The sequence below is a fragment of the Amblyomma mixtum genome, chromosome 9 (genome assembly GCF_055824585.1).
Source record: "Amblyomma mixtum isolate Tamu chromosome 9, ASM5582458v1, whole genome shotgun sequence".
NCBI classification, from domain to species: Eukaryota; Metazoa; Arthropoda; class Arachnida; order Ixodida; family Ixodidae; genus Amblyomma; species Amblyomma mixtum.
In genome coordinates this window covers 109,033,868-109,057,535 of record NC_143020.1, presented here as the reverse complement: position 1 = coordinate 109,057,535, position 23,668 = coordinate 109,033,868, and the positions used below count along the sequence as shown (strand labels likewise).

Sequence of the window (23,668 nt, the reverse complement as noted above, 5' to 3'; positions counted from 1 at the left end):
TTCCGCTAAGGGAGTTTGGTCTAACGTAAGACATCCGTATACCTTTGTAGCTGTTTCATAACGTTCTGAAAACGTTTTGTGTTTCTTGTGATAGTATAACAACGTTTCGTCACTCTCGGAATGGTTTTCTGCATCTCAGGGATGGGTCTTTGCCAATAATGGCGTTGCTCAAGAAAAACTCTACGCAAAGAAACAATTTCGCAGCATGATAGAATGGATGTAAACAAGCTTTATTTTTGACCTTCGATAAATTTTTGTAGGTATTTGAAAGGGACTTCCCCACTTCGGCCTGGTTTCTATTGAAAAAGGTCTCCGCAGGATTCCTTGTCATAAGCCAGCGTCCCATCATCGCAGTTGTCTTGGAACTGGTCGATGCAGATTTGAGGGACGTTGTCTTTTACCGCATTTGACACCCACAACGCGCAATCTGCGAATGCAGGAGGAAGTAGTCAATAAAAGCGCCATAACACTGCGCTCTGTTTTGCTTTCGCAGCTGGAATCCTAAAAGTAAGCGAATGCTTGGTACACATCGCTCTAGCACGCAACAGCAGCGCTATCGCACAAAAAGCAGCCGGCGTCCTTCGGAGCCGTACTGTTGTGTACACCTGCCACCTGCTACGGTAGAGTTCGTGACTTGGAGAGAGGGAAATCGCCCTCTCTGCTTCTGGGGCAGGGGAGGGCAAAAACTGAAGGTAACGAATACGGGATGAGCCCTCCTCCCGCCTTCCACAAGAAAAAAAAAAGAAATGACTGCGAAATTGATAATGACCACTAATTTGTGAGCAAAAACGGAAATGACCAAGAACGACTCAGCAAAGAGCGCAGCGAAATTTGCTCCGCCAAGTTAGGAAAGAAAGCCTTACTGACCAAAGAAATACATGGCAAAGTAATAAAATATGAAGAGGTGAAAAGAATTAGAAGAGAAGCAGTTAAAAGCAAGTAGAAGTCCTAGTGCTAACGTAATGTGAAGGCATAGTGATAATCAAGCTTCTCCGTACATTTTTATGCTCCTGCATTACAAGTAATTTTTTGCTAGAGAACTGCAAATAGAACTGTGAACTTCTGCTTTGGTATAAATTAATGTAAGTCTCAAAGATCATCAATAGAAATGCTGTCATCTTTAATGTAAACCTGGAAGATAATAAATAGAAATGGTGTCATGCCGTTTTCGGGCAAAATACTTGTATCGGATGGAGGGCACGTGGTAGCTTGTCCGAGAGGTTTCGGTCCCCCCAGTCTATAGTCCAGTTTTCTCAAAATGCAAAAAAAAAGACACTGCAGACTCATTCAATCTCTTCCATACCATGCCTTGGAATGTGACTCACCTTGATGATTATTCACGGTGAACTCCATGACAGCGCATTTCTCGTAGTCTGAGTATATGTAATGATCTGTTACTGGGTGGTCGTAATCTGTAAACAATTCAATAAGGCTGTAAGTTGTGATGTTTACCCTGAACGTGCCTAAGTTCCAGTGCGTGAATACAATAACGGCATCGTAGAACGTTCCAAATTACGAGACTTTGTGTAATTGGGCACTTGTGTGGCTTATGTTTAATTTCCTTTAAGTTAAATTGGAAACAAGAAACGCGCAGAAGCTGTGGTCGTGTTGTTTCGGCCCATTATGGCTGCATACGCTACAAATTTCAGCACTCATTCTGCAATCTAGAAAGAGGGATGTTTTCAACGGAGTAGAGAATGTTCAGCCTTTCAGATGGTGTGACTTGGTAGCCAGTGAAAACATGACAACGAAAATTTCTTGAAATTGAAACGTCGCATGGCCGTCACTTAATCAGTTTACTAATCCACTTAAACTGTTGTTTTTACGCAATATTTGTATTCGATGCTTAAGATGCAGATAGTCAATGCTTTAATTTAATGTCCTCATTAGAGCAGAGGCCACGAGAAAAATCTTCAAATTGGCGCAAGACATTTGAAGATATGGCTTAAAGCTTCGTTCTTGGTAACTTTAGCGTGGTGCCATTCACGAATTATTAGTCTGTAATAGAACTGATTTCGAGAAATAATTGTAGATGCTTGGCACTTGCGTATTTTTTGATATCGTATTCTTTTTGCGCACTTCAGAATTTTACTATAAAATGGTACAAAACTATATGCTCGCGATGAAAAACTAAGTCTGCTACTAGCAACGTAAATGGAAAATTTAACCCCTTTCGAGAAGCGTGGTTCAACTTTCTACTTTCTCCTTTGAATAAAGTTTCCTCGCAAGACCTAACAGTAAATATCCTCTTAAATGAGTTAGGTAATAGCGATAGTGGTGACTTTTTGAGCTTTGTGTTTTATTGCCTATGTGAAAGGAGTGCAAATACGCAATCAAGATATTGGAAAGCATCTGGTTAGCACTGTTTGTTCACGAAATAGAAGCAACATGGTAGAATGTTCTTCAAATTCTTGAAGATGAAAAAAACGAAATAAGCTCACAGTCACCTATCACCCCAATTATAGAGGCGACCTCATGGGCCTCATTAGTGAATCTGTTATCAATATCGTCATTGTTAGTACTTAAATCATTTGCATGATTTATAACATGCGCTTATCCGTTCTTAGTACCATAACTCATCTACGGAGCAGTTCTTCTCGGTGAATTTCAGCGGTTTCTGTCCACTAACAATCACATTCTCTACTGTCTGTAGCTGCAGCACATTCCATTTTACCATTGTCAATGACGACGACATTCCTGTCAGGCGTTGGTCCTGGTCGTATAAAGTAAGTAATGTTTCGCCTGCAACAACACCCAAAAGCGAACAGTTATGAGAAGGTGCACCATGAATTCGTAATTGCCACATGAATTCCTGTCCTAATTGAGGGAAAGAAGCACCCGGTTTCCTGACACTTGGTGTTTCGGGTAACTCCAACATCTGCTGAACTAATCTCTGCAGTCGAACCCGACATGCTTTAATGTTAATCTCGGTCATCAGAGCCGAGGAGTTTGTTTAAATTTCTATTTGCCAAGTGCTGGTTCGGTGGGAGCTTTTTTTTCTCGCCTTGATTTCGCGGCATTTGTAACTTTTTTCTTAAATTGTGTTATTCTTAACTACTGCCGGAGCTGCCAGTGCTCCGTCTTGGTTTACTTCTGTGTGTTTTTTTGTTCATGGAATTCCGCAGTTTCCACCAAATTACCATCCACTTCGCGTCTCTCGCCAGTCCTTTGTGAAAATAAAGCTGTGAACACAAATAATTATAGTCATGCCACCCAGGAAGTTTAAATCGAAGGCATCGAGTGGAGTGTCATTTAGTATCAGTTTCAGTAGAATGACGTAAACGCTGATCCGTGCAAAAATTTTGTTTACGTGTTTGTATCTAGTATAATGGTGACGTGAAACCTTCCAGGTGCTGGGCAGTAGATTGGGGGGGGGGGGGGGGGGGGCTGTTATACAGAGCCCAAGCTGGGTCTTCGTGCAACCGTGGTCCATGCATCACGCAGATGCTCGGCGTTCCCCCCAACCGTTGCGCTATCTTTGTCTTTGAAGCTTTAGATGTGCTCACCCCCCCCCCCCCCCTCTGTCGCCCGCCAACCGTCCTCCTTCAGTGGCCTAACCCCCCCACCCACTCCTCCCTCCATCAGCATGGCCGCTTGCTTCGGAGCAAAGTAGACACACAAAGTACGCACACACACCGACCATGGCTTCTTCGCCGAATTGGGTAGACCTTGAACCGCCATCTTGGACGAGGTTCGTACTGGAAGGCCGTGCAGCATTGAGAGTGTAGTAAGCGTCAGCGCTAAGCACCCGCAACCTCCGAGAACATTTTGGAATCAATGACGGCTCTCGCTGAATCTCTTAACTAAGCAGTAACTTAGTTTCTCCGATCATTTTTTCATTATAGAGTCCCACATTATGTTGCGTTTTCCTTAAAGTAACCGAAAAGAACCGATATGGAGGGAATGTCGGCATGCTCAATTTCCAGCCACACCACCGCCGATATAGTACCTACAGCCCGTTCACTCTGCATGCTGGAAACTGCTTAAGCGCTCTCCTCGGCGGATACATAGCGGATGCGCGTCGTCGTGTGAGCTAAGGTACTTCTAGCGCCGTGATGTGGGCAGGCGCAGTTTGGCTTGACTAGGCTTTTCCCTCATAGAGCCCACTTTTATCCTGCGTCTGCGCACAAGTAACCTACTAGGGACCGATGTGAGCAGCATGAGGCTACACCCGTTTTTCAGCCCAGCCAACGCCGATGTGGGTCCCACTACGGTTTTATAGGGGCCACCCCAATTGGGCTTGCGGAGGTCTTTCCCAGATCCCACATGAATGTTGCATTTGCACTCTGCAACCCTATAACGGATTAATGTGGCAGCATGAGTTCACGCCCGTTTTCCAGCCCCGCCAAGGCCGATCTGGGGCCCACGGCGGTTTTGTGTGGGCCGCCCCAGTTGGCTTCAACGAAGTTTTTCCCACTTAGAATCCACATTTATGTTGCACTCGCCTTTGTGTATCCTTCAAGGGACTGACGTAGTGAGCACACGGGCCCACCGGGTTTGAGCCCTGCACAGCCAATGTGAATGCCTGTGAGTTTTCGTGTGTGCAGCCCAACTGGGCTGGCTGAGGTTTTTTCCTGCAGAAGGCCCATACATCAACTGCATCTGCCATTAAATTCTCAACAAGGGACCGACGTGGGCTTGATGTAGGAAGGCGAGATAAGTTAGTCCTAGCAACGCCGATATGGTACTCATTTCCCTCGAGCGTCTAAGAAGAGTTTGGGCTTGCCCACTTGTTTCCCACAGGTGGGCAACAAAAGTATTAGAGCGGTTGCACCAGCACTACTAGCCCATGTGGGATTAACAGGGGCCTCAGCGTCGTGAGCTACTGGAGAAACCTCTCTATTATCTGGCCTCTTTTGCACGTAAAGCCGCCGCGGTGGCTCAGCGGTTATGGTGCTCGGCTGCTGTCCCGAAAGATGCGGGTTCGATCCCGGCCGCGGCGGCTAGAATTTCTTTGGAGGAGAAATTCTAGAGGCACGTGTACTGTGCGATGTCAGTGCACGTTAAAGAACCCCAGGTGGTCGAAATTTCCGGAGCCCTCCACTACGGCGTCTCTCATAGCCTTAGTCGCTTTGGGACGTTAAACCCCATAAACCAACCAATCTTTTGCACGTAAAGAAGTTTACTTGAATCTTTCAGTCGCGCTTCTTCAAAACTATCAGGACAATTCGAACATACCACTGGACCAACAAAGCGAATAAACATACGACAACTGACATACAACTGACATTCAACTCTGTTGCAAAAACTATTGAACCGCTTAAAAACTTTATCTGGTATCTCTCTATACTAACTGTGAAAGTGGGGCAAAATATTCGAATTTTTCAAGGTCGCCTATACTCCATATTTATGCCACGATTCAACTCAAGGAAACAAGAAAACGGTATGCTTACCATATACAACAAGTTTTACGCAGTCAAGTAAGAGAGACAAGAAGACGTGATTAATTAAGGCTGTGGTTTGGGCTAGATGATAGTGGTGCATAGTGAAAACAGAGCGAGAAAACGAGACGAACGAAGAAAGACACAACACACAGCGCTGTTTTCACTATGAAGCAATACCAACTCGCCCAAACCACAGCCTTAAATTAACTTAATTTGTGGCACCGTGGGCTCTTAGTGCCAGCGCTTGTGTTGTGTCTTTCTTCGTTCGTCTCGTTTTCTCGCGAAGTTTTCACAATGAATAAGGCCAGGCTTCCAGTTTTCCCGTCCTTGTGGTACGACTCAGTTTCGTTTACCGACAGAATGTTTAACGCGAGTTCTCTTCAGCAGGTTCGTGTAGATTATATAATTTCATAAAAGGTATTGACATGAACCAATCAATGAGGCTAGTTCACCTTGTTGAAATATGAGTTAAACTTAGTTAAAATGTGAGAGAAACTTACCCGTTGTGTCCCTCGAGGCCCTTGAGAAAGAGAACATAAGTTACGCTCAGTGGGTCCTTGTTGAATTCCGTCCGTATCGCAGTCAGGCAGTCGAGATCTCCATCCTTGTCGATATCGTACAAAGTAATAGCATATGGGAAGTTCTCAAATGCCTGAAAACAAAAACTTTAGGTGCTATCAATTCGCTTGATTCCGAGGAAATGCAGCAGCATTTTTCTTTCACTCATTTATCTATTGCACGTTAAAGAACCCCAGGTGGTCGAAATTTCCGGGGCCCTTCACTGCGTCGTCCCTCATAGTCTGAGTCGCTTTGGGACGATAAACCCGATAAACCAAACTATTAATCTATTGCAGTTGTTATTCTATTGCAATTCTGATTCTATTCCAGCTCTAATTCCAGTCAAGTTCTGATTCTATTCTTCTTGCATTTTTATTCGTAGCGTTCAGTCTATTCCATTTTTATATATTTACTGAGTCATTCCTTGTCGTTTTGCGGCGGCTGAATTTCTTGAAGGCGAAATTCTAGAGGCCCGTGTGCTGTGCGATGTCAGTGCACGTTAAAGAACCCCAGGTGGTCGAAATTTCCGGAGCCCTTCACTACGGCGTCTCTCATAGCCTCAGTTGCTTTGGGACGTTAAACCCCAATAAACCAAACCAAACCTTGTCGTTTTCATCACCTGAACAGCAACTGCCAACGTCCACGATTGGCTTGAGGAGGTTTCACATAGACGCCGCCGGCGCCGGACAGTTTTCGCTCTCACGGCTCTCCAAACGCTCTCGCAACAAAAAGTGCACCTGCTCAATTATCTGCTTGATCAAGGCTGCTACCGCAGTGGTGGCCTAGTGGTCTGAGCATCCGCCTCGCGTGTGGTAGGTGGGGGGTTCGATCCCCAGCGCCGCCTGGTCTCCACCGGTGATACAACGGGTGCAAACTTTCCCCTTGCCTGGGGTTCTTCTTTAAGGTGAATTGCTTGGAAAATGGGCCTTTGCCCTCACCTTGAGTCAACAAAAAAACCTTGCGTCATCACGCTGTTTGGCCAAAGAAGCCCTTGCGCCGTAATAATTTATCGTCGTCATCATTGTGACTACTTCTCCTTTCTTGTTGTAACTTCCTTTCGCACTGTGCACTGCACTTCCCGTATTTCATAAATGGATTACACAATTTTGAGGTGGGTGGCTGGGTCAAGGGAAGCGCAGTGCAGAAGGGCTGCTCACACAATGGCCTCCGTGGGGGTGTAGTAGCCTCCTTGGTGTTTAATGACATTAAATGTGAGATACCGGACGCGTACAGTCTGATTACTGATGAATTCGAGGTCATATATCTGTCTGTACTGGCAAGTGTATGTTTTCGGGTTGCTATAGGCCTCCGAAAAGAAACGACGCTGTTTTATGGAATTTTACGCTGCTTTCTTTCGTTTGTAACAGGTGGCAAATAAACTTTAATGGCTGGAGGATATTTTAATATTCATATGTTAATGACATCCTGATCAAAATCAAGAGGAATAAATGGGCTTGAGCAGGGCATGTAATGTGAAGGCAAGATAACCGCTGGTCCTTAAGGGTAACGGAGTGGATTCCAAGCGAAGTCAAGCGTTGCAAAGGACGGCAGAAAGTTACGTGGGCGGATGAGATTAAGACGTTTGCGGGAATAGGGTGGCCGCAACTGGCGAAGGATAGGGTTAATTGGAGAGACATGGGGTAGTCTTTGCCCTGCAGTGGGCGTAGTTAGGCTGATGGTAATGAAAAACGTATTCTGCTTACGCAGTTCATGGCATCTTATCCTCTGAGTATATGTCAGTTTTAATGACCAGCATTGTAGCTGTCTTTTAGAGGAAAATCCTTGCGCGTTGTCACAAGAGTTCAGGATTGGTGGACGGCAGAGGGGGAGACTTTACACTGCAGTCAAGCAATGAGAGCGAGGTATTATGTCAGACACGGAGAACTGACGAGTTGTCGGGGTGCCAGCTGCGCAGCGGTCAAAGCGTGTGGAATGTTTCCACTGCCCTGTGTTTGGCGCTTCGAGTCATTGACACGGTGAGCAACGTAGTTCGGGTTACAGAGGAGCGGCAGTAGAGCGCTGCTTGATAGAAAGAGGTTCCGAGGAGGATTCGTGCGTACCGTAATTCTGGTTCGGTATTTGCGAAGGGGGACTAAGCGATTCCTAACGTTGTCAGTTGTCACTTTGTACTTCCGAAGGCTAGGTTAGGAAGGACTTCGCAATTTTTCTTTCCGCTCCTCCTTGGGCTTCTAAGGTAGAGGTCACATTGGGGGGTTTATCTAGATAGCTGAGTAATTTGGTTGTGGGTGGTCTTTCTGGAGGGTGTCGTTTGGTGGGTGCGTGGTGGATGGCGGCTTTAGAGGGTTAAGAGGGCCGGGTGTGGGGTGGGGACGAGGACTACGGGAGGCGCTGGATGGGTGGACCGCCCCCTTGGTAGGGTAGGGTAGGGTGGAGAGGTACTGGAAAGTAGTGCTTTTAAAATTCGAGGCGTAACTATACGAGGCTCTAGAGAGAGAGGCAGACGCTTCCATTTTCGTAATGCCACACTAGTAATGCTTATGCAGTAAAAAACAAGACAGTCTCTGACTATGATGCCGTACCGTTGTCAGGTGCCCCACAACCTAAAGGATTCCGGTGTAAATGTAAATATTGTATTTTAACCCTCTTCCAGGCTATCTAACCTTTGTTCATTACTGGTAAATCAAGGAAAGAGCAATGCTTAAAATGCTCGAAGAAATGCGCTTATAATTACATGTACTGTGCTACCTGCGTTGTTCCTGGAATTCCTCGGACATGTGCTCGCTTCTACAGCGTCCAAGCAGGCTGCATGCTGCCTCAATGGAATATTACTTGAACGCCATCGGCTTACGTAACAGTCCTTACGCCACCGCCTTACGTAACGTAACAATTTGTTGGTAGTAGTTTCAGCGCCTGACAAGTCTCTTTTGTATTGTTCCTTCCCTTATAAAGATGGTCTATAGAAAGTCCGTAGACTTCTCAAAGACTCTATTGCCTTCCTATAGATGTTTCCACATAAATATGTAGATTTATAGTCTGTCTATAGCATATGTATTGCCTATTGACTGTTCTCTACGGTTTGTTTATAGAGAGTGTTTAGAATTTTTAGAGAGACTGTATAGACAGAAGTCTATGGACATGAAGGTATAGGAAGCGCAATCAAAGGACGAACCACGAAGAAAGACAGAGACACACACAAGCGCTTGTGTGTGTCTCTGTCTTTCTTCGTGGTTCGTCCTTTGATTGCGCTTCCTATACCTTCACAACATCATGTACCAACTAGGCCCAACCCAAGTTTTATTGAAGTCTATGGACAATCTGTAGACTAAGAAAATTTTTGTAAAAGTTGTCCTGTCGCGTTGCCTTCTCCTCATTTTCCTTCCTGAAATGGGAGAAGGTTTAAGCTGCAGTATATGGGTAGAGAATGCCTTCTGAATTAAATTAACGACTAGGGTCTCATGGCTTCCAACTGAAGGCACCTCAGTCTTCGATGTGTTCAAAACATTTAGCTCCCCGGCAAGAAAGACAGTGTGTGCAATGATTCTGGATAAAGGCTTAATATAGACATAACAAGTTTTGTGTGCGATAATGCGTGTAAACGTCTCCTGCTAGACATGTCATCACACCCTGCATTAGTAAGTAAATAAAGACATAGCCAGCGTCTGCCTCAGTAGTGCCTTTCGGAAATGTCCCCATGATGCGCATATTTTTCAGGATCAAGTTGACAAGTTGATAGTTAACTGTTGGCTAGTTTCTCTAACCATGTACGGGTACGGTTAGATGGGCTGTATTTCGGCCATATTTCTTACCACGGTAAATATCCTATTACTCGCTGGAAGGGCCAGGCAGAGCCGTCCTTTTTGCTCATCAGAAGATCGGAGGGTAATTTTGTGTGAGTTACTCTCCAAGTGCTCTCGAGTGCAGTTGAGAGAAAGTGAAAAACCGCAGTGTAGGTTTTTTGCTCGTGTGTGATTGTATTGCAACGGGTTCATCACTACAGCACCGACGCTGTTTTGGATGGCTTCCCACAGAGAAACCAACACGAATGTCGACAGGAATCTGTCATCATGTCGATTTTAATGAAAGCCGCGCTACTCCCTTTGCAACACCTTCAAATGTTGCATGAGGTTTCTCTTTTTTCTCTTTGGTCCAAACGTTTCTAGCCTCCGTCATGATCGCGGTGGCAGCGTCACTTCCCAAACGCTACTAGAATTTGCAGTGGCGCGAGTATTTTCATTTGTAGTGTAGTTGGTGCAAGGGCACCAAGCGGTCGAACGAGACGAAAATAAGGTATTCAGCCGGATAAGTCAAACTTTGCATTGCCTTTGCCCCGACTTCGTATAAAGTAGTTCCCGAAGGTCAAAGCAAGGTTGATTCGTCATCGCAAAGAGTGAGCGAATCCGGGCTGTTGCAGTTGCAACGCCTTCACGGTGGTCCGACCATAGTCTAAGAGGCATGAGAAACGTTCGCATAGACGGTACGTAGTACATGTGTTAATCTGGCCTACAAATAGTTTCACACATTTAGCCGGTGGTCGTTTCAATAAAACACTTGACTCTTACCCAGAGAACTTGTTTTTACACGTTTCCAGGACAGAAATAGGGACAAGACAGATGACCTCTGGCTTCCCAGTATACATATTGTTAATAGAGAGTTGCGCATACATAAAAGACTAACACAGGCAAGACGACGAAGGCGGACAAGACACATTGTATTCGTCTTCATTGTATTTCCTGTATTCGTCTGTTAAGTGTACGCAACTTTTTATTGACAATAGCCATGCACCTTCTCGCCCATCAAGACAGAGAGAGATATAAAAAGGAAGAGGGAATGCAGGGATGGTAACCAGAAGGGTTTTTCGGTTGGCTACCCTTCACAGAGCCTCACCCAGTAAAAAGTTCTAAACTCTAGTACACAATGCAATTCACAATTGGTATGAAAATATCAAAATTACTGCTTTAAAGAACGTAGTGCATCACGCCTGACCTAATGCTCGGGAGACATATAGCTGCGTACCGGTTATAATTCTTTTAAAAAAAAAATGATGAGTGAAAAGTGAATACGAACGCTGTTTGTTGATTCCCGCACATTACATGCAGGGGAGCGTCAGCGCACCAACAATCTTCTTTCTTGAACCTGGAACCCGGATCAGTAACCGCGTACTTTTATTTGTCTGTACCTTTTTATGTTTTGGTATTTTCTGTTCGCCTAACGCTTCACCTTTCTCCCCCCCCCCAGACTCTTACCGAGCGCACAGCATAATGTGAGCGCTGTTTATATAAGCTGACTAAATTCACTGTCTTTGATTAAATACCTTGTCCTTCGTCCTCTAGCGTAAGGGTAGCATTGTGAGCTTCGCAGTCAGTCTATTCATCTATATTACCTAAGCTTTTGTTTTTCATTACTGGATCACTCATAAAAAACTACACCTCATTTAGTCGCCTAATCCCAAACAGCCACAATAACTTATTCAAGTGCAACAAGTAGTATGCATAGCTGTAGACAGCGGACCTGGGTTCGTAAAGAACTTTTGGCGATAGGTAATGTAAATTGGTTTTTCAGGAAAGGAAATGGCGCAGTATCTGTCTCACATATCTCGGTGGACACCTTCACCGCGCAGTAAGGAAAGGGATAAAGAAGGAAGTGAAAGAAGAAAGAGAGAAAGAGGCGTCGTAGTGGAGGTCTCTGGAATCACTTCGACCTCCCGGGGTTCTTTAACGTGCACTGACATCGCACAGCACGCGAGCGCCTTATGCGTTTCGCCTTCATCGCAACCCGGCCGCCGCGGTCGGGTTCGAACCCGGGTACTCCGGCTCGGTAGATGAGCGCGTTAACCACTGAGCCACCGCTTAATTTTAGTCCAAAATTGAACCATAATACCTACCAATCATTGCTTTTATAAATCCACCCACGCTTCACAAACGTGATAATTTTCGTTTCAGCCCTCGAATTATGTTATATTCCATGCCGAGCTGGCTAAAAATTGGGCTTCAGTGACTCACCTTGAAAGCATCCACGGTCTCGTGTTCAAGCTGGTGCTTTGCTTTACACGAAGCAAACGGAAGAGCTAGCAGCAAAAAACAGGCGCCGGCCAACGTAGCATGAAGATAGCGTACCATCGTACCGCCTAGCAAGCAATGGACTGCAATCTCGGTGTGTGCGGCCTTATTAAAACCCAAGACCAGACCTGTGTCAGCCAGGCCTATAATATAAAGGCAGGTGGAATGAATGACATTATCATTATTTTGACGTTCGTTCGTTCTCCCCGCTAACCTTGTCCGGCTTGTCCATATTCGACTGTTAGTAATTACCGCCCAGCATAAATGTAATCAACTCAGAAATCAAAGGAGAATATTTGGGCCCGGGAGGCTGAAGCTCCGAAATTAAATGTAAGATGCGACAGCGTTAATGAGTCCCGCCAGCTGTTACTCTTGCCCTCGCAGAGACGGCTACTGTTTACTGTTTCGCAATCACCATAATTATGGGAAAAACCACACTGACATACACATACATCATCATCATCATCATCATCATCATGAGCCTGACTACACCCACTGCAGGGCAAAGGCCTCTCCCATGCCTCTCCAATTAACCCTGTCCTTTGCCAGTTGCGGCCACTGTATCCCCGCAAACTTCTTAATCTCATCCGCCCACCTAACTTTAGTGCCGCCCCCTGCCACGCTTGCCTCCTCTCGGTATCCACTCCGTTACCCTTAAGGACCAGCGGTTATCTTGCCTTAGCATTGCATGCCCTGCCCAAGCCCATTTCTTCCTTTTGATTTCGACTAGGATGTCATTAACCCGCCCCTATACATATACAGCCCAGCTTTAACCAAGGCGTAGAACGTACACAGTCCTTGTCAGAAGTAACCAGGCTGCATGGTTTGCTTCTCATTCGTATAGTAGAGCCCTCACGTCTTTTGCAAACTTCAAAAAGTTGTTTGAAGGTGAGGACAGGGGTTCTTCTTACCATACAGAGATTTAGAGCTTGAGGACTGGCATAATGGCTTTAATATACGACTGAGAAGCAAACCATTCAGCCTGGTTACTTTTGGCAAAGATTACCTGAATGTGCTGAATATGCTGTCGTGGCCGTGGCGTTCCATTAAGAGCTAGAAACATGTTACAGGTGTTTGCCTTGCCGTGTACTGACATAATCTGGAATAAATGTCTCAGCATAGCGCTGTACAGTCAATACGCAATGTTTCAATCGTCTTCGATGCGCCTTTACGTGCTTGCCGAGTACTGACACACCATGTGGGACAAATGTCTGAAATGTGTGCGCGGTGAAAATAGTTGAAAGATCGCGTATTGCCTGCAGCGCTATGTTCAGATATTTCATGCACGTGGCCTGTCAGTACTCGGCAAAGAAAACTCCTGCAACATGTTTCTAGCAACACATATGTAATGCTAGCCCCTTATGTAATGCCTCAACAGAGGCCTTTAAGGGTAAAATAAATGATGATGATGATGATGATGATGATGATGATGATGATGATGATGATGATATTTATTATAGTTTGCAGGTCATTCACTGCGCCAGGATTTCTATCCACAGCCTACACAAAGTTTTCGCAACTTTTGTTTGGGGTTCATCCATGAAACCCATGCGACGTGATTATCTTCGGACCTGTCAATGCAGGTGGGCTAGGGTTAGTCCATCTTTTTGGGCGGCAGATTGTTGCCCGGTTTTAGTTTATTCGGGAGACATCCCCGCTCGATACTCCGTGCCCTTTTGTAGACAAGTTTATTTGATGCTTCTCCCACACTGATTCTGTCCTCTAAGGTATGTTACGTTTAGAGAACAGCAATCTTAGTTGTGCCTGTTGGGGTAGAGTATTATAGAAATAGGTATTTGTTGTCCAACTCAAAATTGGATAACCTGTTGCCACTCGGCACTAAGACCAGTCTCTTCATGTGAAGACTGTTTTAGAGCGCACATTGTAAGTAGTTTCTTCCTTCTTTGTCAATACCAAGTCCTCGGTGCAGGGTGCGCAGACTTTTCGATTCAGACGAAGTGTTGATGCAGCTTAGTATCAAGGAGGTATTCCTTGTGTAGCAGCACGCCTGAAGAATAATATTGCTAAAGGTTGTATAACGCAGCCTTACAAGGTCAAAAAGAAATAACTAATATCGGTAAGTGAAGCAGCAGCGCGAAAAGTTAGCGCCATAAACTCAAATACATGTCGAGAAAGACATGTCTGTGTGTCAAGAAAGATATACAATGTGAATCACCCTTTCACCCTTATGTACAGCGCTCAAGCAGCACATATAGACGCCTCACTGGAGCTGCATTATTATAGAGGAAACGTTTGCGTGGAAGTAAAGCAGCATAGACCTGCAAAGCATCTCGTAACTATCGCGTAACTAGCAAGCCATCTGCTAGTGTCTAATTTCATTTTTAATAATTGGTGTATACTGCTTTACAGCTATACACAGTGGATGCAGATTTGAAGGAACTTTGACACCCTTCTAATATGAACTCTTAACAACATGGCAGGCATTGATAATAGCAATTAATTTATTAGTAAACACGCTGCTGCAGTACATACTGACAGCGTTGAAATAAAGGTCTACCGACACCATACTCGTTTGTTTTCGTTTTTGAAACCACGCACTAGACATTAGTGTGCCGTATTTCCTGGTATTCCTATGCCACCTTTGAATTATTTATAATTGAATTTCTTCTTGATGCTCTTTCGGATTCAACAGTCGAACGATAACTGTGACATGAAAGGTGGGCTTAGGTCCCCTGAGCCATGAAAGCAGCTGCAATCCGATCACTACAATACAGTACAGTACGATTCAGTACAATGCAATCACTGAAATATAATTATGAGGCAGGAATTGACATCTTAATGGGACCTCTCCTTCTCCACTTAACCCTCTCCCGTGAGCAGGCTTTTGTGCCAGCTCCAATTAATGAATATTATTCAACAATCACTGGTACATAGCTTTAATTTGCTACAACACTGAAGCCTTCCTGCTTCAGGAGATGGAAGGCTAACAAACGAATCAGTGATTATATTGCACATTGCAGTCAAAACACAAATCTGGGCTAGTTGTTGCTTCATGAATAATTATAAGGACTAGCACTAGAACTGGGACAAAGTGATAGAAAAAAATTCAGGACGCGCGCTGAGTCCTCTTTTTCTATCCATGGTCCTAGTCCTAAGCGATAGTCTTAATTAATGCATATTGCAGTTTTTTCGTTCAAGATGTAGCATGAAATATTCTTTGCCACCACAGCCACCATTCGTCTTATTATAATATGACTCGTTTTGCTTTGTGGAACACATTCTGGTTCTGGTTCTCTCTGCTTTCTGTTCGTGTGTAAACTGAAGCTGCATTGCTCTTCTTTGATCTTCAACGTGTCTACATTGTCTTACTTTTTTTTCAACAGCACCATCACTGTCACACAATTCACAGTAGCGTCAGTGGTGGCTTTAAAAGGACTCTGAAAGGGGCTCTAATAACGTTTCGGTATGCCTGGGATGCTAAAGCATGCCGCTTCACAAATATTGTCCTGCAAGAATTTTTTTAATGCTTTTTGTAGAGTTTGAGTTATCTTTAGTCAAAATTTGAATTTCAACGTGTTCGCGCCTTTCCCTTTCCTCTCGTCACTTTTTGCACGCTGGAAGGTAGACGCTCCTCTGCTGGCCCCGCCTGCTGGGGCGGAGCTTCCAGACTCGGCGGAGCTACGCTCCATGGTAGCTGCCTGACGTCTGATAGATTCTAACCAATAGCCATCTCCCAATTTGTGTACGCAGGTGCAAGCGACGGAGGCGGGTGGGAGCATGAAGAAGTCGCCGGGAAGGGCTCCCTAACTTTCGTGCGTGATTGTGGATTCTCTGCTGCGTGCTGAGGAGTAGTATTTGGCTCAGGTGTTCATGACAACACAATGCAGTGATTGAGCGCGTTGATGGGCTCTCCTCGGAAGGTGTTGCAGAGCCCCTTCAAAATGCTTGTGACCGACTACTTATCTCACAGGTAGTTTTATTTTCAAATTTGTGAAACCGAATGCGCACTATCGGAGTTTGGTCTAAAAGGTCACAATCGGTTGACAGATAACACTACTGCCAGAATGGTACCATTCAAGCAAGGGTATAAGGGAACTAATAATGCATTTGCCTGACTTAACGGCACTGAATTAAATGGTTTCAATAAAAAAATCTGTCAGAGAACGTTTTCTTATTGGTGTGATATCTCTTCACCGCTGTATAGATTCTCAGTTATGCAATTTTTTCTGTAATGACAGTGTCCCATTTAGACAATACAGTTGTCTTCATGCAACTACCGTTAGTTCAGCGGGTTACCTACACCTAATTTTGAGGGAGACGTTTCAGAAGTGTTTTTGAGTGAAGTTCCAGATGCATAACCCGCTGAGGCGTTTCTTAATACCCTTCGCGAAGCGAACGTGGTTGAGACATCAATTTTTTTTAACCGAATGCGCACGTTCAGAGTTTGGTCTAAAAGGCCCCAGTAATTGGACACATAATACTACAGCCAGAATGTCAGCTTCGAAGCAAGGGTATATGCGAACTAGAAGTGTATGTGCCGTACTTAGCTGTACTGAATTAAATGGTTTTAATAAAACAGATTAACGTCAGAAAACGTTTTCTCCTTTGTGTGATACCTGTTCACCGCTGTATAGGTTCTCAATTATGTAACTTGTGTGTCTGTAATGACACTGTCACATTGAGATAATACAGTTGTGTTCATGCAACTACCGTTAGTCGAGCGTGTTATCTACAACTACCGTTAATTGAGCCTTTTATCTACACCTGATTTTTAGTGAGACGTATCGGAAGTGGTTCCGGGTCAAGTTCTAGATGCATAAGTCGCTTAGACGTTTCTAATACCCTTCGCGAAGCGATCATCGTTGAGACATTTCGGTTTAATGTGAGATGTTCATACAGGTTTCTAGCTGCTTCAGGATGTCTTCAAAACTTCGTGTGTTTTGTGGATTCTGCGCTTTTAAAAGTTCTGGCTTTTCCAGAATGTTGTGCCTATCTTGGGGATCGGCGGTGGCTACTACTGTTGGTTAAAAACAGACCAATTAAAGAATAAATTTCCAAGCCTCTTAGAATGAATGTAAATCAGCTTTATTCTTTACTTCTAATTTTTCGTGGATTTTTTATAAGAATGGCACCGCTTCGGCCAGACTTCTATTGAAAAAGCTCTCCACAGGAATCCTTGTCATAGGCCAGTTTTCCATCGTTGCAGTTGTCTTGGTACTGGTCGGTGCAGACTTGAGGGACATTGTCTTTTACTGCACTTGACACCCACAACACGCACTCTGCGGATACAGGATGAAGTTAGTTAATGAAAGCATAATAGCATTACGCGTGACTTAGCAAAAGTGAAAATGGCTAGGAATGACTTAACAAAGAGCACATAAAAAATTATCAGCAGTTTGCTCCGCAGTTAAGAAGTTTTAATGGGCAAAGAAATAAGTATCAAAAAGACAAGCAAAGCCACCGAAACCCGCAAGCATAGGGCATGTCTTTTTTTTAAACTTGTGCTTTTTCATGAATAATGGAATAATGGATTAATTAAAGTGAGTGGACGAGTTGGTTCATGTATGGGAGATTAATAAAAGCAGAAGAAAAAACAACCACATGCCGCCGGTGGGATCCGAACCCATGACGTTGTTTTTAGAGCGCAGCTCTTTGGCGTCCGTTCCTGGGTTTCGCGTCGTCGTCGGCGTTGCCATCGGCCTCGTAACCAGCTCCGCCCCCCTTTCATCCCCCCAGCGCTAGCAGCGACCGACTGATACCGCTGGATGCCGCTGACGCCGCTAGAGAGTCAAGATAACGTGACTGCATAGAACACCGTCGCCGCCATGCAGAAAGAGGAGGAAAGCCCCCCCCCCCCCCCCCCCTGTTCTTGTGTGGCGGATAGGGTGCTCTTCAGTTGCCGACGCGCCGGTTATTTCACGTAGGCCCCGGCACGTCGACGAATACGTGACCATCTTCCCACGGCTAGACCTGGTTCTTAGCGCTGCGGAAGCGAGGGTATCATATTGTTTGTGTCGGCATCGGCGGCGTTGTCCCTGAAACCAACTCCGCAGCTGGGGTTGACTCACTATCGAAAAGGTGAAACAGCTTATTTGCTGCGCTCAAATTTCGCATTAGGAAGTAACGTAATCGTCGGTAATTTTTTCTTCCACTTTTATAAATCTCCCATTGATTAAAATCCACAAATAAAAACAGACAATTCTCCTTTGTTTTCGGTGTCTGTTGGCTTCTGTCAAATAAGTAGCAAAGTATATAAGAGGAGAGACAATTAAAAGCAAGAAGGAGATCGAATGCTAACGCACTAACATCGGATATTGATAGCTAGGCGCCTCCGTAAATTTTTTTCCGCTCGATAATTCGAAGTTACTTTTGATACTAGAGAACAGGAGACAAAACATAAAGACGTCAGCCCGATGACTGTGAACCACTTCATCGAAGCGGTTTAATGTAAAGCGGGAAGATCTTGAATGTAAATGCTATGAGATGTCACTGCCCATTGACAACCCAGATGGTCGAAATTACCCAGAGCACTTCACTACGGCGTTCATCATAGCCTGGAATGTTTGGGAGGTTAAACCTCAGAAACAAAGCCAATAGAAACGTCTTCATGCCGTTTCGAGGTAAAATACTTGTATCGGGGGGGGGGGGGGGGAGGGGGGGGAACTCGTGAGAGCTTTTACGATATGTTCCTGTCCCCGCAGCCTATTGTCCTCTTTTTCTCAGAATGCAAAAAAGACTGTAGTCTTATTTAATCCCTTCCGCACAATGTCTTTAAATATGGCTCACCTTGATAATTGTTGAAGGGAAACTCCATGACAACGCATTTCTCGTAGTCTGTATATATGTAGTGATCTGGTAGGGGGTGGTCGTAATCTGTAAACAATTCAACAAGGCTGTAAGTTGTACTGTTTGGCTAAAACGTGCCAAAATGGCATTGTATAAAAATAATCAGGCTTTTTAGAAGGCTTCATTCAGATTACTACACTTTGTATATTGGGAAGTGGTGTCGTTTATGCTTTATTTCCACGAAATTAAATTGGAAAGAAGACATGTGCAAAAGCAGCCCTGGTGTTCGGTGCATTACGGCATCTTACGCTATAAATTTCAGCACTCAATACGAGACGTATAAAGAGGGATTTTTGTTAACACAGCAAAGGATGTTCGACCTGTTGGATCGTTTCACTTGGTAACCAAAGGAAACATGACAACGCACATTTCTTTATATTCAAATGTCACATGCCCTAACTGAGTTAATGAGGTTGACGACCTTCAACTGTTAGTCTTATTTAAGACTTCTATTAAATACCTCAAATGGATACTTCCCAGTCGTTAATTGTTTAAGCTCTAAAACAAGCATGGACCTCGAGAAAAGTCTATATAGCCTGCAAATCGGCTGAAGTCCTGAAAACATGGCTTTAATGTATATGAAATTGGAGGTTCGGTTCCTTTAGGTTTACAGTAATGCCTTTCGTAAAATAATAGTTCTACATCGAATACTTTTGCTATACAGTGGCACAAAACCATATGGTTGCGATAAAAACTAACTCTGCAATTAATAACGTGAACAGAAAGTTGAACCAGTTTCCCGAAGAGTGTGGTTTGACTTCCAACTTGCTTTATATCTACATATACTTGTTTCGACTCTGTGCGTACAATTCCTCCCAGAACCTTCCAGTTAGCATTCACTTAAGTGGCTTAGCTTGTACCAAAATTGCTGACATTTTCAGCCTTGTGTTATATTACCTATGTGACTGGAGTGCAAAGATGAAGTCAAGATACTGGAAACTATTTCCTGAAAACATACCCAACCATTCTAGACAGAAACATTTTTGAACGGGAAAAAGTTCATGAGTGCAATTTTTTCATATGTATAAGATTTTACTATGACGATCAATATATCACTACGTCTCCTGTCGGCAGGTATACATTTTTTTGCTATCTTCAAAAGCGTTCCCCACTGTTTTATGTGCCAGTCTTAATTTCTCGATGCGAGGGATGGCAACGCTATAAAAGAAAGACTTTTCTACATATCGTAAAAATGGACCATTCCCTTCAATATTTCTATGTAAGTATCTTGCAATTTTGCAATTTTCAGAATTTTTATCCAAGAATGTTGGTAATGAACAAGGAACTTGTTAGAACACAGGCCTCCTGGCTTAATGTTGTTCCTAATAATATTATCCGTTATCATTCTCATCGCTGTTATTTCTTAAATCCCTAGCATGAAAAACGACATGCTGTTATTTGTTGTAGCAAAACTCTTCCACCGCGTAGTAACTTCAGTCTGAATTTCAGCTCTCCTTATCTGCTAATAAACAGATTATCAACGATCTGCAGTTGTTCCATGTTCCTATTTACCGTTGTTAATGACGACGACATTCCTGTCAGGCGTTGGTCCTGGTCGTATAAAGTATGTATAGTTTTGCCTGCAACGAGAATCAAAAACGCTCAGTTAGGAGGGGCTGCCACATGAATTCCGAAATGTGGTTTCCAGGGCTGGATCGTTCAAGTCGAACACGAGACTTCCATCAGGAGTGAACAGCATATCGCAATATCGCGGCCTCGAACGGTCATGCCTGACTTAAAGCGCTATTCACACGGGGGGCCCTGGCTTGAACAGGTGCAGCGGAAGTCACCCAAACTCCTTCCGGTGGCACTCCTTGCCCTGCCCTGCATTCACATGGGAGCTGGTAGGCGATGAAGAGAGCAATGTTAACATAGATCAGTGTTATCAATCTTGTTAACATGCTGCACAATATGTGTTGGTATTTATAAATATTATGAAAAGATGCAAAAATATTTGTCTCCGGGAACATCTCAAATCCTTCTCCGATACGTTAAAGAACCCCAGGTGGTCGAAATTTCCGGAGCCCTTCACTACGGCGTCCTGAGTCGCTTCGGGACGTTAAACCCCAATAAACCAAACTAAACCAAACAAACCACTCACATTTGAAAATTGAAAAAGCACTGTCGCGAATGTGGAAAAGATGAAAAGAAAAGTAAGGAAAGGAAGACCTGTTGCCCTTTGGTTGCTAGCACAAAGATTTTATTTAGGCACAAAGATAAAACAACGAGAGAACTGATGGAAGCCTACTTCATCCGAAAAAGACAATCGCAGTGTGTAAGCCAGCCTTCTGTTACGCTTGTCATTAAAGAGGCCTCGTTCCTTGATAATTACTAATCTTGTTTCTTTTTTAATTTCAAGGAAGCAGGCGGTATTTTGTGCGGTAGGGTTTAGTCCGGTCATAGTAGTTTTTTTTATTGAAGCGAAACCTTCACTACGGGACATCGAGCTTCAATCGTGGGCCGTGTAAATTTGACCTTCAGCTGAGTTAGAGGTCAAACTATGAAAAAGATAAAAATAAATTGAATCAATATTCATTACTGGGAGTCGAACCCGTGGCTGCGCGAGCAGACATCCTTTAAGGGCCGCTCAGCGAGACCACTACGTGTTAAACTGCACCACACCCTCGCGCTGTGCATTGGAGAGCGTCGTCTTCATCAACTTCCAACTGCTCCGTCTCGCGGCACTGCCTGCTCACCGTCGTCTTCTACGTAGCACAAATCCGTGCTTTCGCTCCGATTCGAATGTAGTAAACGTTCTCTCTAGTTTTTTTTTCCCTTGCAATGTGTCTTCGCAAGTGATCTCGACTTGTTATCACATGGCAGGGTGGTACATAATGTGAATTTTTTTCTAATAAAAAATTAGTTGCGAGTAAGCGCTTGCCTATGTGCTCTTTCTGTACGTCTTGGGTCTCTTTTTGCGCTGAACCTTCCAATATGCAGCGTTACCAACTTGCCCAACTGTCCACCCTTCTTGAGGCACAATATTCGCATCTGTCAGCGTCTCCAAACATACAGATTTACGCCTATATTCAACTTAAGCAAACAAGTAGACGGCATGCTTACCTTAGATCAGGAGTCTTATGGTGGGAAGGAAGAAAGACGAGAATACTTCCAAGGTGCTCTAGTTTTACCGTCCTTATGGTACGGGTTAGTTTAGTTTACCGACAGAGTGCATAACAGCAGTTTTTTTCAACAGGTCCATCTAGATTACATAATTTTTCGAAGGGTATTGACAAGAATCAGGCAGTGAGCCTAATTCACATAGCGGAAATATGTTCTAAATGCTAAATTGAAACATACGCATTTTGCCCATGGGGGCCCATGAGCGAAAGAACATAAGTTGCTCTCGGGGGGTCCTTGTTGAATTCCGTCCGTATCACAATCATGCAGTCGAGATCTCCATCCCGGTCGATATCGTACAGAGCAATGCCTTCTGGGAAGTTCTCCAATATCTGCAAACGAAAAGTTTAACGACGATCACTTCGACTAATGCAAAGGAAATGCGGCAGCGTTTTTCTTTCACTCATCAATCCCTCCACTTGTGATCCTATTCCAATTCCTACTCCATTCGAATTCCTTTTTCTTGTCCAGTGCTGATTCTATTACAATTCTGATTCTATTCTTATTCTATTTTTCTTCTTATCCTTATTCGTTTTTGCCAGTTCTTCCTGCGTCATTCTTTATCGTTTTCATCACCAGGACAGCAACTGTCATCTATCATGATTGAAGCAGTCGTGTTTGCTGCTATCTCAAGTCTTTTAAATACGTGTGATGTTTTTCGACATACAGTCTAGCCCGGTTATAACGAAGTCGGCGGGAATCGGAAATCGCTTCGCTATATCCGCTATTTCGTAATATGCGGACTACGAAAAAAAAATTAACCCGTGCATGCCTTAAGTTCAGGGAACTAAAAAACTTCCAGATTTTTATATAAATTGTTCATATCACTTCAAAATTCAGAACCATTCTTTTATTCATGAAATTATTTTTCCCAGCACCAACTTTAGAGCCAAATTGCAATGTAAAACACCAGGAAAATGCGCATCTATTGTGCGTGGTAAAGCTGGAAGCCTTTCACATTGCCTCTAATGTCACATTTCTCATAGTTTTAGAGTTATTGCAGGAAAAGGCGGTGACCTGTGTGCAGAGCACTAGGCATATAATAAGGGTTAGAGAAGCAAATCACTTTGCACAATGCTATTTTTAAAGGCAAAATTATTGTTCGCAATTAAGCAGTAGTAAGTATGCCATTTTATTTGTGCCGTAGGTATGTGTACGTACGTTCATTCCAGCACAATTATCTCTGACACTCCAGGGACATCTCTTTTCATGCAAGCCGCGTAGAGTAATCTGTTAGCCAGTAACTGCCTGTCATATCAGGTAGGCACTGAACACTCGTCGAGAGCAGAGCCTAGCAACGCAATTTAGGACTACTAACTTTATTGGATTTTAATTTATCCGGGACCATCTTCAGGTGACAATCAAGCAATCATGATATTGCTCCATATTGGTGACGACAGTCTGGGGGTCAGGAAGGCACCGAAAGGCTTCCAAAGAAAACTTGACTTACTTGCGGCCCTAAACAGATGAACAACTCGGCGGCGGCGATAGCTACAAGCCTCCTCGTTGGTCGTTAAAGAACAGGATCACCGCCGCTCTCAGCCACACTGAGTTCAAAACTGACAACGAACTTTTGAGATACGGCGCGCAAAGCGACAACTTCAATCTCAAACAACGTAGAACTCCCTCAGCATCGCTGCTATCATTCTAGGTAAAACTGAGATCATTTTGCTATACTTTGCACCATGATATTTGCCAACCGTAACTTCTATAATACCACACACGCTTTAAAAACCTGGTCGTTTTCGTTTCAGACACTTGATTCCGTCCTTGTCCGCAGCG

General features: G+C 44.1%; 2 protein-coding genes across 2 annotated transcripts in view; both read right to left on the bottom strand.

Annotated features, from left to right (window-relative positions):
* Positions 1–296: 296 nt before the first annotated feature.
* On the bottom strand, positions 297–12,019 carry LOC149330665 (uncharacterized). Its single transcript, XM_089559921.1, has 5 exons — positions 11,903–12,019; positions 5,885–6,036; positions 2,675–2,742; positions 1,326–1,412; positions 297–427 (listed from the first exon to the last, which is right to left on the bottom strand). Exons 1-5 carry the CDS (start codon positions 12,017–12,019, stop codon positions 297–299), a joined length of 555 nt encoding a protein of 184 aa, XP_089416047.1.
* Positions 12,020–17,065: 5,046 nt separating this feature from the next.
* The window catches only part of LOC149330664 (uncharacterized), a 6,767-nt gene continuing 164 nt past the window's right edge, over positions 17,066–23,668 (bottom strand). Inside the window, exons 2-5 of the mRNA XM_089559919.1 lie at positions 22,067–22,218; positions 20,279–20,346; positions 18,707–18,793; positions 17,066–17,199 (exon numbers count right to left, since the gene is read on the bottom strand). Coding sequence (XP_089416045.1) covers positions 17,069–17,199; positions 18,707–18,793; positions 20,279–20,346; positions 22,067–22,218 — 438 coding nt within the window. The 3' untranslated portion in view covers positions 17,066–17,068. The remainder of the gene's footprint in view (positions 17,200–18,706; positions 18,794–20,278; positions 20,347–22,066; positions 22,219–23,668) is intronic.

What these genes read in the sequence shown, in the direction of transcription:
- LOC149330665 (XM_089559921.1), bottom strand. Translation starts at nt 12,019, where the DNA reads ATGGTACGCTATCTTCATGCTACGTTGGCCGGCGCCTGTTTTTTGCTG. An exon ending in GGCCTCGAGGGACACAACGG is followed by an intron (nt 2,743 to 5,884) that starts GTAAGTTTCTCT and finishes GTGTTGTTGCAG; the next exon opens with GCGAAACATTACTTACTTTA. An exon ending in CACCGTGAATAATCATCAAG is followed by an intron (nt 428 to 1,325) that starts GTGAGTCACATT and finishes CTGCATTCGCAG; the next exon opens with ATTGCGCGTTGTGGGTGTCA.